A 13,485-nucleotide genomic window follows, 5' to 3' on the forward strand; every position below is an offset into this window, starting at 1 on the left:
CACCTCGACGTGCGTTTCACCGCACTACCGGTTTCGTCAGGAGGCTTCATTCATTGCTTAATGCTTTGCTATATGATATTTGATACATGCCACTCATGTTCTTTTTGTTATGTGTGATATGTAGCCATCACTGGCTATTTTAGCTGTACTTACATATTAACTGTTGCACTAACTGTATTGAATGTACCACCCCTTTGTGGTGCGGCTCTTTATCCCCCCAATATCCAAACATATGTTAGCCTATGTATAATGAAATTCTTTTACTGTTTATTGCACTGGCACTTTGTATATCTTAATTTGTGATTCCGGAGTATTTTGTAGGTTGTATTTTGAGAGTCCACTTATAGGTAATATAAGTATGAGAACATGTATTAATCATAGTGGACACACGTATATTGTCATAGAATTATGTCAGCAGCGGTCCGTCCTGTGCTCAGCAACATCTCTCCATGTCACATCGGATCGTGCAGAAGAGAAAGGCGCTGCACAGTCCCATCAACATCTTAAAGAAGCAGCCAACTTTTTGTTTTTGCTTTCTCAGTTTCTCTCTTCCTCCTTCCAAGAGCCATAACTTTTTTTTTTTTTATTCTGCCGTTGACATAGCCATACTACGGCTTGTTGTTGTTGTTTTTCTTTGTCGCTCCATTGGGAGACCCAGACAATTGGGTGTATAGCTATTGCCTCCGGAGGCCACACAAAGTATTACACTCAAAAGTGTAAGGCCCCTCCCCTTCTGGCTATACACCCCCAGTGGGATCACTGGCTCATCAGTTTTCATGCTTTGTGCAAGGAGGTCAGACATCCACACATAGCTCCACTGTTTAGTCAGCAGCAGCTGCTGACTATGTCGGATGGAAGAAAAGAGGGCCCATACTAGGGCCCCCAGCATGCTCCCTTCTCACCCCACTTTATGTCGGAGGTGTTTGTTAAGGTTGAGGTACCCATTGCGGGTACGGAGGCTGGAGCCCACATGCTGATTCCTTCCCCATCCCTGTTACAGGGCTCTGGGCGAAGTGGGATTTTAACGGTCTCCAGGCACTGAGACCGTGCTCCATCTGCAGCCCCTGGAGAAGACGCTGGATATGGAGCGGAGTACATCAGGGACATGGCCCTGCTTCCTCAAGGTACTCTGTGTCCCCGTGCATTTCGCACGCACACCGCAGCATTGCTGGGTGTGTTAGTGCGCCGGGGACATCAGCGCTGCTGCGCTTGTGCCATTGTCTCACTTCAGCTTAGCTGAGTGGCCAGACTTATGTAGAACGGTCGCGCCGGCCGCTGGGACTGCGACGCGGCTGGGACTTGTGGTGCACCGGGGACTTCCGCGCTGGCCGCGCTTTTACGGCGGCCGCGCTTATAAATCGAGTCCCCGGCTTTTGCGGCCTAGTTCGTTCGTTAACGCCCACAGGCCTGCCAGTCAGGGTAGGGGCGTGACGCTGCACATCACGGCAGCCCGGAGAGCTGGAGTATGTTTTGCATACTCCACCCCTCTCACTGTGTGCACTGTGAAACCGGATTCCCGCACTTTCTCAAGCACGCCCACGGCTTCCTTCTCTAACACAGGACGCCGGCAGCCATTATTGTCAGTTCTTTCGATAGCGATAAAACAGACAAGTGTGGGAACACCCTGACAGGGATTCTGAGGTTCACACAATCGCTGTGAGCAGGCGTTAATCAGCACTTGTGGTGCTAACCCCACTAGTGCCGAAGTGCATTGAGATATATGCTTCTACGCTATGCATTGCACTGTTTTGGTCGTACTTTTGTATATATCCTCCTTATTGTGCGGAGGAGATTACAGCATACTGTCTGTGGAAAACAGAGGTGCAGAAGCACATGTTTTCCATGCAGCCGGTACAGCATGTACGGCTATATGGCCGGCAAGTTACATACACCCCCATTGTATGCAACTCAGCCGGAGTCTCTGCTAATGATCCAGAGGCTGGGGATGAAGTCTGCAGTGTTTACTGACAGATTTTCTGAGACTATGGCTGTGATACTAGAAGCCTTGCAGTCCAGACAAGTCTCTGACACCATGAGCACTGTTGAATCATTGATCCAGGGTCCCCCTCAGTGTGAACAATTACAGCTCCGGGGGGGTCACGTGCATCCCAGAGTCACGGCTCTGACACGGACGACAGTCCCAGACAGCCTAAGCGGGCTCGCTGAGCGGCCCTCAGTTTCATCGCACTGGTCAGGGTCCCGCAGGTGGACTCTCTGGGTGCTGAAGCGGAGATAGCTGCTCAGGAGTCTTATCCTGAAACCGCTCTCAATCTCGGTACACCTGATGGGGACGCCATAGTGTATTATCTTATAGCGTCCATCAATAGAATGTTGGTCATTTCTCCCTCAGCTCCTCCTGTGAAGGAGCCAGCTGTACAGCAGGAGAAATTCTATTTCAGGTATCCCAAGCGTAAATTAGGTATTTTTCTGGACCACTCTGCCTTCAGAGAGATAGTCCAAAAACACCACGCTTATCCAGATAAGCGCTTCTCCAAGCGGCTTAAGATACACGTTATCCCTGCCCCTGACGTGGTCAAGGGCTGGACCCAGTGTCCCAAGGGACATCCTCCGCTCTCCAGGCTTGTGGCTAGATCCATAATTGCAGTGGAAGATGGGGTTCCACTTACAGATGCCGCTGACAGACAGATGGATCTCTGGTCGAAATCCACCTATGAGGCTGTAGGCGCGCCGTTGGCTCCAGCATTCGCAGCCATAGAGGCACTCCAAGCCATTTCAGCTTGTCTTACACAGATGGACACAGTCACACGTACATCTGTACCGCAGGTGGCATCCTTAACCTCTCAAATGTTTGCATTTGCGTCTTACGCGATCACGCCTGTCCTACACTCTACGAGCCGTACGACAGAGGCGTCCGCTCACTCCGTGTTTTTACGCAGACCCTGGTCGTTAAGTGAATGGAAGGCAGATTTTGCTTCCAAAAAAGTACTTAACCAGTTTGTTTTTTTTTCTACGGAACGACTGTTTGGTGGGCGTTTGGATGAAATCATTAAACACTCCAAGGGTAAAGATTCATCCTTACCTCAGCCCAGACAAACAAACCCCAACAGAGCAGGGGTCCCCTCGTCCAAAAGGACTCAAAAAGATCAGAGGAGCTCAGATTCGTGGCGGGCTCAGTCACGCCCAAAACAGACAGTCTGAAAACCCGCTTCCAAGGCGGCTTCCTCAGGACTTGCAGCCTCCTCTCTTCGCATCCGCGCTCGGTAGCAGGCTCTCCCGCCTTGGCGATATTTCACTGCCATAGGTCAATGGCCGTTGGGGGAGAGACATTCTGTCTCACGGGTACAGGATAGAGTTTAGTTCGTCCTCCACTCGATTCTTCAGAACTTCTCCACCTCCCGGCCGAGCCGTTGCGCTTCTGCAAACGATGGGCACTTTATAGGCAGAAGGAGTGGTGACTACGTTTCTCTTCAGGACCAAGGTCACGGTTTTTGCCCCAATTTATTTCGGGTGCCAAAAAAGGACGGGTCGTTCCGTCCCGTTCTGGATCTAAAACGGCTCAACAAACTCGTGAGCACCAGGCGGTTCTCGATGGAATACTCCGCTCCGTCATCGCCTCAATGTCCCAAGGAGGTTTCCTAGCATCAATAGACAGGATGCTTATCTCCACGTGCAGATTGATCCAGAGCACCAGCGTTTCTGCGCTTCGTTATAGGAAACGAACACCTTCTGTTCGTAACTCTTCCTTCCTGCTGGCGACAGCCCCACGGGTCTTCGCCAAGTTCATGGCAGCAGTAGTGACAGTTCTGCAATCTCAAGGTCACTCTGTGATCCCGTATTTGGACGATTTCCTGGTCAAGGCACCCTCTTAGGGAACACTGCCCGTATGTTGCGCTGGAGACTCTCCAGAGTTTTTGGGTGGATCATCAACTTTCAATGTCAGATCCGACCCTGACCCAATCGCTACCATATCTAGGCATGGAGTTTCATACTCTCTCAGCGATAGTGAAGCTTACGCTAAACAACAGCGTTCACTACAGACAAGGCTACAATCTCTCCTTTAAGGACCAGTCGCACACATTGAGACGCCTCATGTACTTCCCAAGGTCCTTCCTACTCCCATCCTGGGTGGTAGTTACGACAGACGTGAGTCTATCAGGGTGGGGAGCAGTTTTTCTCCACCACAGGGCTCAAGGTACTTGGACTCAGAAATAATCCAACCTTCAGATCAATGTTCTGGAAAACAGAGCAGTGTATCTTGCTCGACTAGCCTTCCAGCAGTGGCTGGAAAGCAAGCAAATCCGAATTCAATCGGACAACTCCACAGCGGTGGCATACATTTACCACCAAGGAAGAACACGCAGCCGGCAAGCCTTCCAGGAAATCCGGCAGATTCTGACGTGGGTGGAAGGCACGGCATTCACCGTATCCTCAGTTCACATCCCAGGGGAGGACTGGGAAGCAGACTTCCTCAGTCGCCAGGGTATGGACGCAGGCGTATGGTCTCCTCAAGATCTGTCGCCGCTGACAGATGCCGGACGTCGACCTAATGGCGTCACGGCACAACAACATCGTCCCGGCTTCATGGCACGGTCTCACAATCTTCGATCTCTGGCGGCGAACGCCTTAGTTCAGCATTGGTCGCAGTTCTAGCTACCTTATGGGTCACGCCGCTGGCATTGTTGCCCAGAGTGCTGCGCAAGTTCAGGCCCGACTGCCGCCGCGCCATCCTCGTCGCTCCATTGGCCGAGGATGACGTGGTACTCGAATCGGTGGTACCTCACGGTGGGCCAACCGGAGGCACTACCAGACCGATCAGACTTGCTGTCTCAAGGGCCAGTTTTCCATTTTTCCAGTTGAATTCTGCGATCCTCAACCTGACGGTGTGGCATTGAGTCCTGGAGCCTTGCGTCTTCAGGATTATCTCAGGACGTGGTTGCCACCATGGGACAGACTAGGATACCAACGTCCGCCAAGATTGACCACAGGATGTGGAAGATATTCTTATCTGGGTACTCTGCTCAAGAGGTTTCTCCCAAGCCGGTTCCATCGTCTATGTTTCCTTCCTTCCTGCAATCTAGGTTGGAAAATGGGTTGTCGCTCAGCTCCCTCTCGGGACAAGTCTCAGCGCTATCTGTATTTTTTCAGAAACGCCTAGCACGACTTCCGCAGGTACGCACGTTCCTGCAGGGAGTTTGTCTTCTCAGCACTCCGTACAAGCGGCCGTTAGAGCCCTGGGATCTGAACAAGGTTCTAATTGCTCTTAAGAAGCCGCCTTTCGAGCCTAGGAAAGATTTTCCCTTTCCCACCTTTCACGGGAAGTGGCCTCTCTAGTACGGTCACGGCTCTTAGGAGAAGTTTTCGAGCTAGTAACGCTCTCATACAAATCTTACTTCCTGGTCCTTTACCAGGACAAGGTAGTTCTGCGCCCGATTCCGGGATTTCTCCATAAGGTGGTATCCCACTCTCATCTCAATCAAGATATCACCTCACCTTCTTTGTGTCCTCATCCAGTCCACCAACTTCAGAAAGATTTGCAGCTGTTGGATCTGGTGAGAGCACTCAGGTTCTGCACGGATGCACTCTTGTCCTTGTCGCTGGTCGGCGTAAAGAGTCGCAAGCTTCCAGATCCACCCTGGCTCGGAGGATCGAGGAACCAATTCTTGAAACCTACAGTTCTACTGGGCTTCCGGTTCCTTCAGGGCTGAAGGCCCATTCTACCAGAGCCGTGGGTGCGTCCTGGGCATTACGGCACCAGGCTACGGCTCAGCAGGTGTGTCAGGCACCCACCTGGTCGAGTCTACTTACTTTTACCAGGCATTATCAGATGCATACCTACGCTTCGGCAGACGCCAGCCTAGGTAGATAAGTCATTCAGGCGGCGGTTGGCCACCTGTAGGAGAGGGCCGTTTGACGGCCCTATCATGAGGTATTCTTTTACCCACCCAGGGATTGCTTTTGGACATCCCAATTGTCTGGGTCTCCGAATGGAGCGACAAAGAAGAAGGGAATTTTGTTTACTTACCGTAAATTCCTTTTCTTCTAGCTCCAATTGGGAGACCCAGCACCCGCCCTGTTTTCTCGGGGGTTTTTTCGGGTACACATGTTGTTAATGTGGAATGGTTTCAGTTCTCCGATTTTCCTCGGATTGAATTGGTCCTTAAACCTGTTATTGGCTTTCCTCCTTCTTGCTTTGGCACTAAAACTGATGAGCCAGTGATCCCACTGGGGGTGTATAGCCAGAAGGGGAGGGGCCTTACACTTTTGAGTGTAATACTTTGTGTGGCCTCCGGAGGCAATAGCTATACACCCAATTGTCTGGGTCTCCCAATTGGAGCTAGAAGAAAAGGAATTTACGGTAAGTAAACAAAATTCCCTTCTTTGCAGACTAAGGTGTTCTTTACCATTCATTTTACCATTCGATGCTCTAGTAGATTCCAAGTGGGATGAAGTAGTGAAAAAAATGCAATTTCGACTGTTTTGTTTTGGGGTTTATATTTACAGTGTTAATTAAGTGGCAGACATGACCCGGAAAAATGATTCTCCAGGTCAGTACAAGTACGGCAATACCAAGCATTGTATTCTTTCAGATTTTAATTGCTTAAACATTTCTGACGTTTGGGGAGTTTAACATCCGTGCAGCCATTTTTCTTCCATTATGTTTTGTGAGGGCTTGTTTTTGTGTTTTTTTTTTGTTTTGTCTTTTTACGTGGCAAGCTGTTGTTTTTATTCGTACCATTTTGTGATACAGGGGACGTTTTGGTCCTTTTTTTTGTTTTGTTTTGGTTTTTTTTGGGAGGGAGGAGAGGTGACCTTGAAAACAGCAGTTTTACTGTTTTTAGATGCTGTTTTTGTATACAGCGTTTACCATATGGGTTAAATAATTTTAGATTTTTGTTTAGATATTTTTAGACTCTGCACTACCAAATATGCGGTTATTGTTTTTTTTCTTTTGGTTACATTTAATGGTTCAAGAGTATTTTTTAAGGGAATCTGTCACCAGATCTTTGCTCCCCCCCCCATCTGAGAGCGGCATAATGTAGAGACAGGGACCCTGATTCCAGCAATGTGTCACTTACTGGGCTGCCAAGTAGTCCTGTAAGGATGATCTCCTGCTGATTAATCAGTGATTTTCTTTATCGTTCCTTTGGGAGACCCAGACCATGGGTGTTTAGCTTCTGCCTCCGGAGGACACACAAAGTACTACACTTAAAAGTGTAGCTCCTCCCCCTGAGCTTATACACCCCCTGGTGAGCAGTCCCAGCCAGTTTATCGCTTTGTGTTCAGGAGGCATACATCCACACATGCATTCTCATACGATTTTTTTCTTTTGGAACGAGATTGAAGAAAAGCGGGTCCACGTCTGGACTCCCGGCATGTCCCTTCTCACCCCACTGTGTCGGCGGTGTTGTAAGGTTGATTTCCTAGGCTGGAGCCTTACATGCCGTGCTCCTTCACCATCCCTCCTGGGCTCTGGCTTGAAGTGGGAGCCAGCACGGTCTCCATGCTTGGCAGGAGACCGGTCTCCATCCGCAGCCCTTCAGGACCCTGCTGGACCGGAGCACTCATCCCCAGGGACCTGGCCCTGTGTCTCAGCAGCTAAGTACCTGAGACGTTTAAGTCCCTGTACTTTATTGTTGGGGGAGAGTGTGCTTATTGTGTTTACTGACATTTCCGGCGGGTTCTCTAGCTGTCGCCTGAGAACCGCGCCGATGGTGCCTGCGCGTCGGCCGCGCCGCTCAAATTTAGGCCCCGGCTTCACTGGAGGCCTAGTTTCTGTTTCACTGCCCTCGCATGTCACTCATGCAGAGGGACAGGCTCGGCTCCTCCCGGCGGCCGTTCTGTACAGGGGAGGGACACTCCCCACTGCAGTGTGTGTCCCCTCCCCTGTAGGTCTCTATGGCCCTCCAGATCCCGCTCTCAGGGTTGGCCCCGCCCCCTCTCTTCGCTCCGGCGGCCATTTTCTCAGCGTTCTCTCAGCGCTGGTCTGCACTCTGCATCCCTGCTGAGGTGCTGTGCTTGGGGGTCCGGGCTTCGGAATCTGGAGGGCACACAACACCGCTCCAGCGGTCTGGTAAGCCACAACCGGTCTCTGGTTGTGGACCTCTGTATATACTCTCTGGGGTTCATTCTCTGGCAGAGCCCCCACTCCAGCAGCATGTCTCACACAAGGAGCAAGGCCCCAAAGCTTTATGCTGTATGCGCTGCATGTAAGCTCCTGCTGCCTGAACCGAGCACCTTCCCACATTGTGATGCCTGCTCTAACTTGGCGGTGCCACAGCCTGGAGTCTCACCCCCAGTGGTCTCTCAGGCTGCTCCTGCTCCTGTGGCTGAACCCCCGGCTTGGGTAGAATCCTTTTCTAGGTCTATCTCCCAGTCTTTTGCTGAGTCCATGGGACTTCTGTCCAGGACTTTGATGAATATGCATCAGCACAGGGTGCCTCTGCTGCTAAGGGTCCCTCAGGACCGGAGCTCACAGAGGATTCATCATCAGGGCCCAGACCCCATCCTCCTAAGAAGAGACGCAGGGTTTCCTCTCCCTCTTCCTCCCGCGGCTCTGATTCGAGAGCTGACTCGCAGGATGAGGAGGATGCCTTTACAGGGGGCTCGGAGGCTAACTCCATGTACCCCATTGATCTGTCCGAAAGTGACTCAGATCTTAGTGACTTGATTGCTTCTATTAATTCTGTACTGGATCTCAATCCGCCAGTATCAGAGGAGCAACCCTCTCTGGCAGAAAAGCACCAGTTTACCTCGCCTAAGAGAGCAAAGAGTGTGTTCTTTAACCACTCCAGTTTTCAGGCCACTGTGACCAAGCCCAGGGCCTGTCCTGACAAACGCTTCCCAAAGCGTAGTTCTGATGACCGTTTTCCCTTTCCACCTGAGGTGGTCAAGGAGTGGGCTCACTCCCCAAAGGTAGACCCTCCGGTGTCTAGGCTCGCAGCCCGGACCGTTGTGTCGGTGGCTGATGGCACTTCCCTTAAGGATTCCACTGACCGTCAGATTGACCTTCTGGCCAAATCCGTGTATGAAGCGGCGGGGGCCTTGTTTTCTCCGACTTTTGCAGCAGTGTGGGCTCTCAAGGCCATCTCTGCTTCTCTAGAGGAGATGCATTCCCTCACCAGGGAATCTATGCCCGAAATGGATGCCTTAACTTCTCAAGCTTCGGCCTTTTCATCCTATGCCATGTCTGCCATGCTGGAGGCTTCTCACCGTACTGCGGTGGCTTCGGCTAACTCCCTCGCTATCCGCAGAGTCTTGTGGCTTCGAGAGTGGAAGGCAGATGCTTCTTCAAAGAAGTACCTTGCTAGGCTCCCTTTTGCTGGGTCCCGGCTGTTCGGTGAACAGCTGGATGAAATTATTAAGGAAGCTACTGGCGGGAAGAGTACTTCCATGCCACAAACCAAATCCAGGAAACCTGTCCAGGGTAGGAATCAGTCGAGGTTTCGCTCCTTTCGTTCCTCCAACTGGTCGTCCTCTAAGCCCTCGGCCTCGTCCGCTAACTCAGCCAAGGACCAGAAATCCAACTGGCGCCCAAAAGCGCGTCCACAGAAGACCGCAGGAGCTGCTGCCACTAAGGCAGCCTCCTCGTGACTATCTGCCTGCGCCAGCAACGTCCTTAGTCGGTGGCAGGCTCTCCCACTTTGGCGACGCTTGGTTTCAACACGTCCCCGATCAGTGGATGAGAGATATCATCTCCCACGGCTACAGGATAGAATTTTCTTCCAGTCCGCCAAACAGATTTTTTCTCTCAACTCCCCCCTGCTCCAAGGCCGCCGCCTTCTCACAGGCCGTGGCAGCCTTGCAGGCCAATGGAGTAATTGTACCGGTTCCCGCCCGGGAACGGTTCAGAGGTTTCTACTCAAATCTCTTCCTAGTCCCCAAAAAGGACGGTACCTTCCGGCCCATCCTGGATCTGAAGCTTCTCAACAAGCATGTTCAGGTGCGGCGCTTTCGCATGGAGTCTCTGCGATCAGTCATTGCCTCTATGTCCCAAGGGGATTTCCTGGCATCCATCGACATCAGAGATGCCTATCTGCATGTGCCAATTGCAGTGTCACACCAGCGTTGGCTACGTTTTGCAGTAGGAGAAGATCATTTCCAATTCGTGGCTCTCCCCTTCGGGTTGGCCTCGGCCCCTCGGGCATTCACCAAGGTCATGGCAGCAGTGATTGCAGTTCTGCACCTCCAGGGGTTGGCAGTGATTCCTTACCTGGACGACCTTCTAGTCAAGGCTTCATCCAGCGCAGACTGTCAGCGGAGTGTCTCGCTCACTCTCGCCACTCTAGCCCAATTCGGGTGGCTGGTCAATCTGCCCAAATCCACTCTGACTCCGACCCAGAGTCTCACGTACCTAGGGATGCAGTTCGAGACCTTGACTGCACTTGTGAAGTTGCCCTTAGTCAAACAGCAGTCCCTTCAGCTAGCGGTGCGTTCTCTGCTGAGACCCCGCCGTTATACCCTCAGGCGTCTGATACAGGTGCTGGGTCAAATGGTGGCGTCCATGGAGGCTGTTCCCTTTGCCCAGTTCCATCTGCGCCCCCTGCAGCTGGATATTCTCCGCTGTTGGGCCTTCCTCCTTACACAGGTTAGTGGCTCTATCGCCACAAACCAGGAGCTCTCTTCAGTGGTGGCTTCGGCCTCTCCCTGTCCCAGGGGCGCTCCTTCCTGGCCCCGTCCTCTGTGATTCTCATCACGGATGCCAGTCTATCTGGCTGGGGAGCGGTATATCTCCACCACAGAGCGCAGGGCACTTGGACTCCGTCCGAGTCAGCCCTTTCAATCAATGTGCTGGAAACCAGAGCCGTGCTTCTAGCTCTCCTAGCTTTTCACCACCTGTTGGCGGGCAGGCACATTCGAGTCCAGTCAGACAACGCGACAGCGGTTGCCTACATCAATCACCAAGGCGGGACACGCAGCCGCCTGGCAATGTTGGAGGTACAACGCATCCTTCAATGGGCGGAGGACTCCAAGTCCACCATATCCGCAGTCCACATCCCAGGCGTGGAAAACTGGGAGGCAGATTATCTCAGCCGGCAAACCGTGGACGGTGGCGAATGGTCCCTGCACCCGGCAGTGTTTCAGTCAATCTGCCGCAAATGGGGCACTCCGGACGTGGACCTAATGGCATCCCGTCACAACAACAAGGTTCCCGTTTACGTGGCTCGCTCCCACGACTTTCAGGCATTCGCCGCGGACGCACTGGTTCAAGACTGGTCCCAGTTTCGTCTGTCCTACGTGTTTCCCCCTCTAGCTCTCTTGCCCAGAGTTCTGCGCAAGATCAGAATGGAGGGCTGTCGAGTCATCCTCATTGCACCGGACTGGCCCAGGCGAGCTTGGTATCCAGACCTGCTCCATCTGTCCGTAGAGATGCCGTGGCATCTCCCGGACCGTCCAGACCTACTCTCACAAGGTCCGTTTTTCCGCCTGAATTCTGCGGCTCTCAAAGTGACGGCGTGGCTCTTGAGTCCTGGATCTTGACGGCTTCTAGTATCCCTCCTGAAGTCATCTCCACTATGACTCGGGCCCGTAAGTCTTCATCCGCCAAGATCTATCACAGGACTTGGAAAATTTTCCTGTTCTGGTGTCGCTCTACTGACCATCCTCCTTGGCCATTCTCCTTGCTGACCCTTCTGTCTTTTCTACAGTCCGGTCTGCAGCTAGGACTGTCCCTCAGCTCTCTCAAGGGACAAGTCTCAGCTCTGTCAGTTCTGTTCCAGCGGCGTCTCGCTCGCCTGGCTCAGGTCCGCACCTTCATGCAAGGCGCGTCTCACATCATTCCGCCTTATCGGCGGCCCTTGGATCCCTGGGACCTTAATTTGGTTCTCACGGTTTTGCAGAAACCCCCCTTTGAGCCTCTTAGGGAGGTCTCTTTGCATCGTCTTTCACAGAAAGTGGTTTTTCTGGTGGCCATAACTTCCCTCAGGAGAGTTTCTGATTTGGCCGCGCTCTCTTCGGAGTCACCTTTTTTAGTTTTTCATCAAGACAAGGTGGTTCTTCGTCCGACTCCGGACTTTCTCCCTAAGGTGGTCTCTCCTTTCCACCTTAACCAGGACATTACCCTACCGTCCTTTTGTCCGGCTCCTGTTCATCGCTTCGAAAAAGCGCTGCATACTCTGGATCTGGTGCGTGCGCTCCGGATCCATGTGTCTCGCATCGCTGCACTTAGGCGGTGCACTTCTCTTTTTGTGCTACCCACGGGTCGGCGCAAGGGCCTCCCTGCTTCTAAGCCGACCTTAGCCCGTTGGATTAGATCGACCATTTCGGACGCCTACCTGAGTTCTCAGGTGCCTCCCCCGTCGGGGATCAAGGCACATTCGACCAGAGCTGTCGGTGCCTCTTGGGCTTTCAGGCACCAGGCTACGGCTCAGCAGGTCTGTCAGGCTGCCACTTGGTCTAGTCTGCATACCTTTTCGAAGCACTGCCAAGTGCATGCTCATGCTTCGGCAGATGCGAGCTTGGGCAGACGCATCCTTCAGGCGGCTGTTGCCCATTTGTGAAGTTAGGTTTTGCCTACTTCTTTGTTTTTCTGTTTATTTCCCACCCAGGGACCGCTTTGGAACGTCCCATTGTCTGGGTCTCCCATAAGGAACGATGAAGAAAAAGAGAATTTTGTTACTTACCGTAAATTCTTTTTCTTATAGTTCCGTATTGGGAGACCCAGCTCCCTCCCTGTTGCCTGTTGGCAGTTTCTTGTTCCGCGTGTTATCACCGGCTGTTGTCGTGGACAGAGTCTCCGGTTGTTCCGGCTCTTGCTCTGTTCTACTTGTGGGTGGCTATTCTCCTTCAGCTTTTGCACTAAACTGGCTGGGTCTGCTCACCAGGGGGTGTATAAGCTCAGGGGGAGGAGCTACACTTTTAAGTGTAGTACTTTGTGTGTCCTCCGGAGGTAGAAGCTAAACACCCATGGTCTGGGTCTCCCAATACGGAACTATAAGAAAAAGAATTTACGGTAAGTAACAAAATTCTCTTTTTTATCAAAACTAAACTAAGCAGCCCAGTAAGTGACACATTGCTGGAATTTGGATCTCTGCCTCTGCATTATGCTGCTCTTAGATTAGGTGGCAAAAACCTGGTGACAGATTCCCTTTAAGGGCTCTTAAGTCCTGCCATGTTTCTGTAATTTTTGCAGCTAATGTGTCACTAAGTGTGAATATACCCTAAAGTTGTACTTAGTGGCCATGTGATAACTTTGTGGATAAAATCCAAAAATACATCTAGTAGTTAGGGTTAGATTACAATCCCTTTTTTTTTTTTTCAAATGTTTCTTACATTTTTTATTTTAGATTTTTCTTTGTTATATTTTTTTATTTTTTTTTTTTTACATTTTTTGCTAATTGTAATAATTGTCATAGATTTAGGTTGTTACTCATTTTTTTTATTTATTCCAAATAAACTAAACTGTTGTGTTCTCTGTAGGCAACTTCCGCTCCTCTCTTAATGATGCAATTGCTGCAAGAAAGCAGAAGTCCGACCATTTAAAGGCAGTGATTCGAGGTAATGTGCGTTACATAGGCTGGAAATTAG

The 13,485-nt window shown here is 51.4% G+C and overlaps 1 protein-coding gene across 1 annotated transcript in view; it reads left to right on the plus strand.

Annotated features, from left to right (window-relative positions):
- Positions 1–13,485, plus strand: part of TTC4 (tetratricopeptide repeat domain 4) — a 75,771-nt gene that overhangs the window by 23,318 nt on the left and 38,968 nt on the right. The window contains exon 5 of the mRNA XM_075320111.1: positions 13,378–13,455. Within this exon, the coding sequence (XP_075176226.1) occupies positions 13,378–13,455 (78 nt within the window). The remainder of the gene's footprint in view (positions 1–13,377; positions 13,456–13,485) is intronic.

The sequence above is a fragment of the Anomaloglossus baeobatrachus genome, chromosome 8 (genome assembly GCF_048569485.1).
Source record: "Anomaloglossus baeobatrachus isolate aAnoBae1 chromosome 8, aAnoBae1.hap1, whole genome shotgun sequence".
Taxonomy (NCBI): Eukaryota; Metazoa; Chordata; class Amphibia; order Anura; family Aromobatidae; genus Anomaloglossus; species Anomaloglossus baeobatrachus.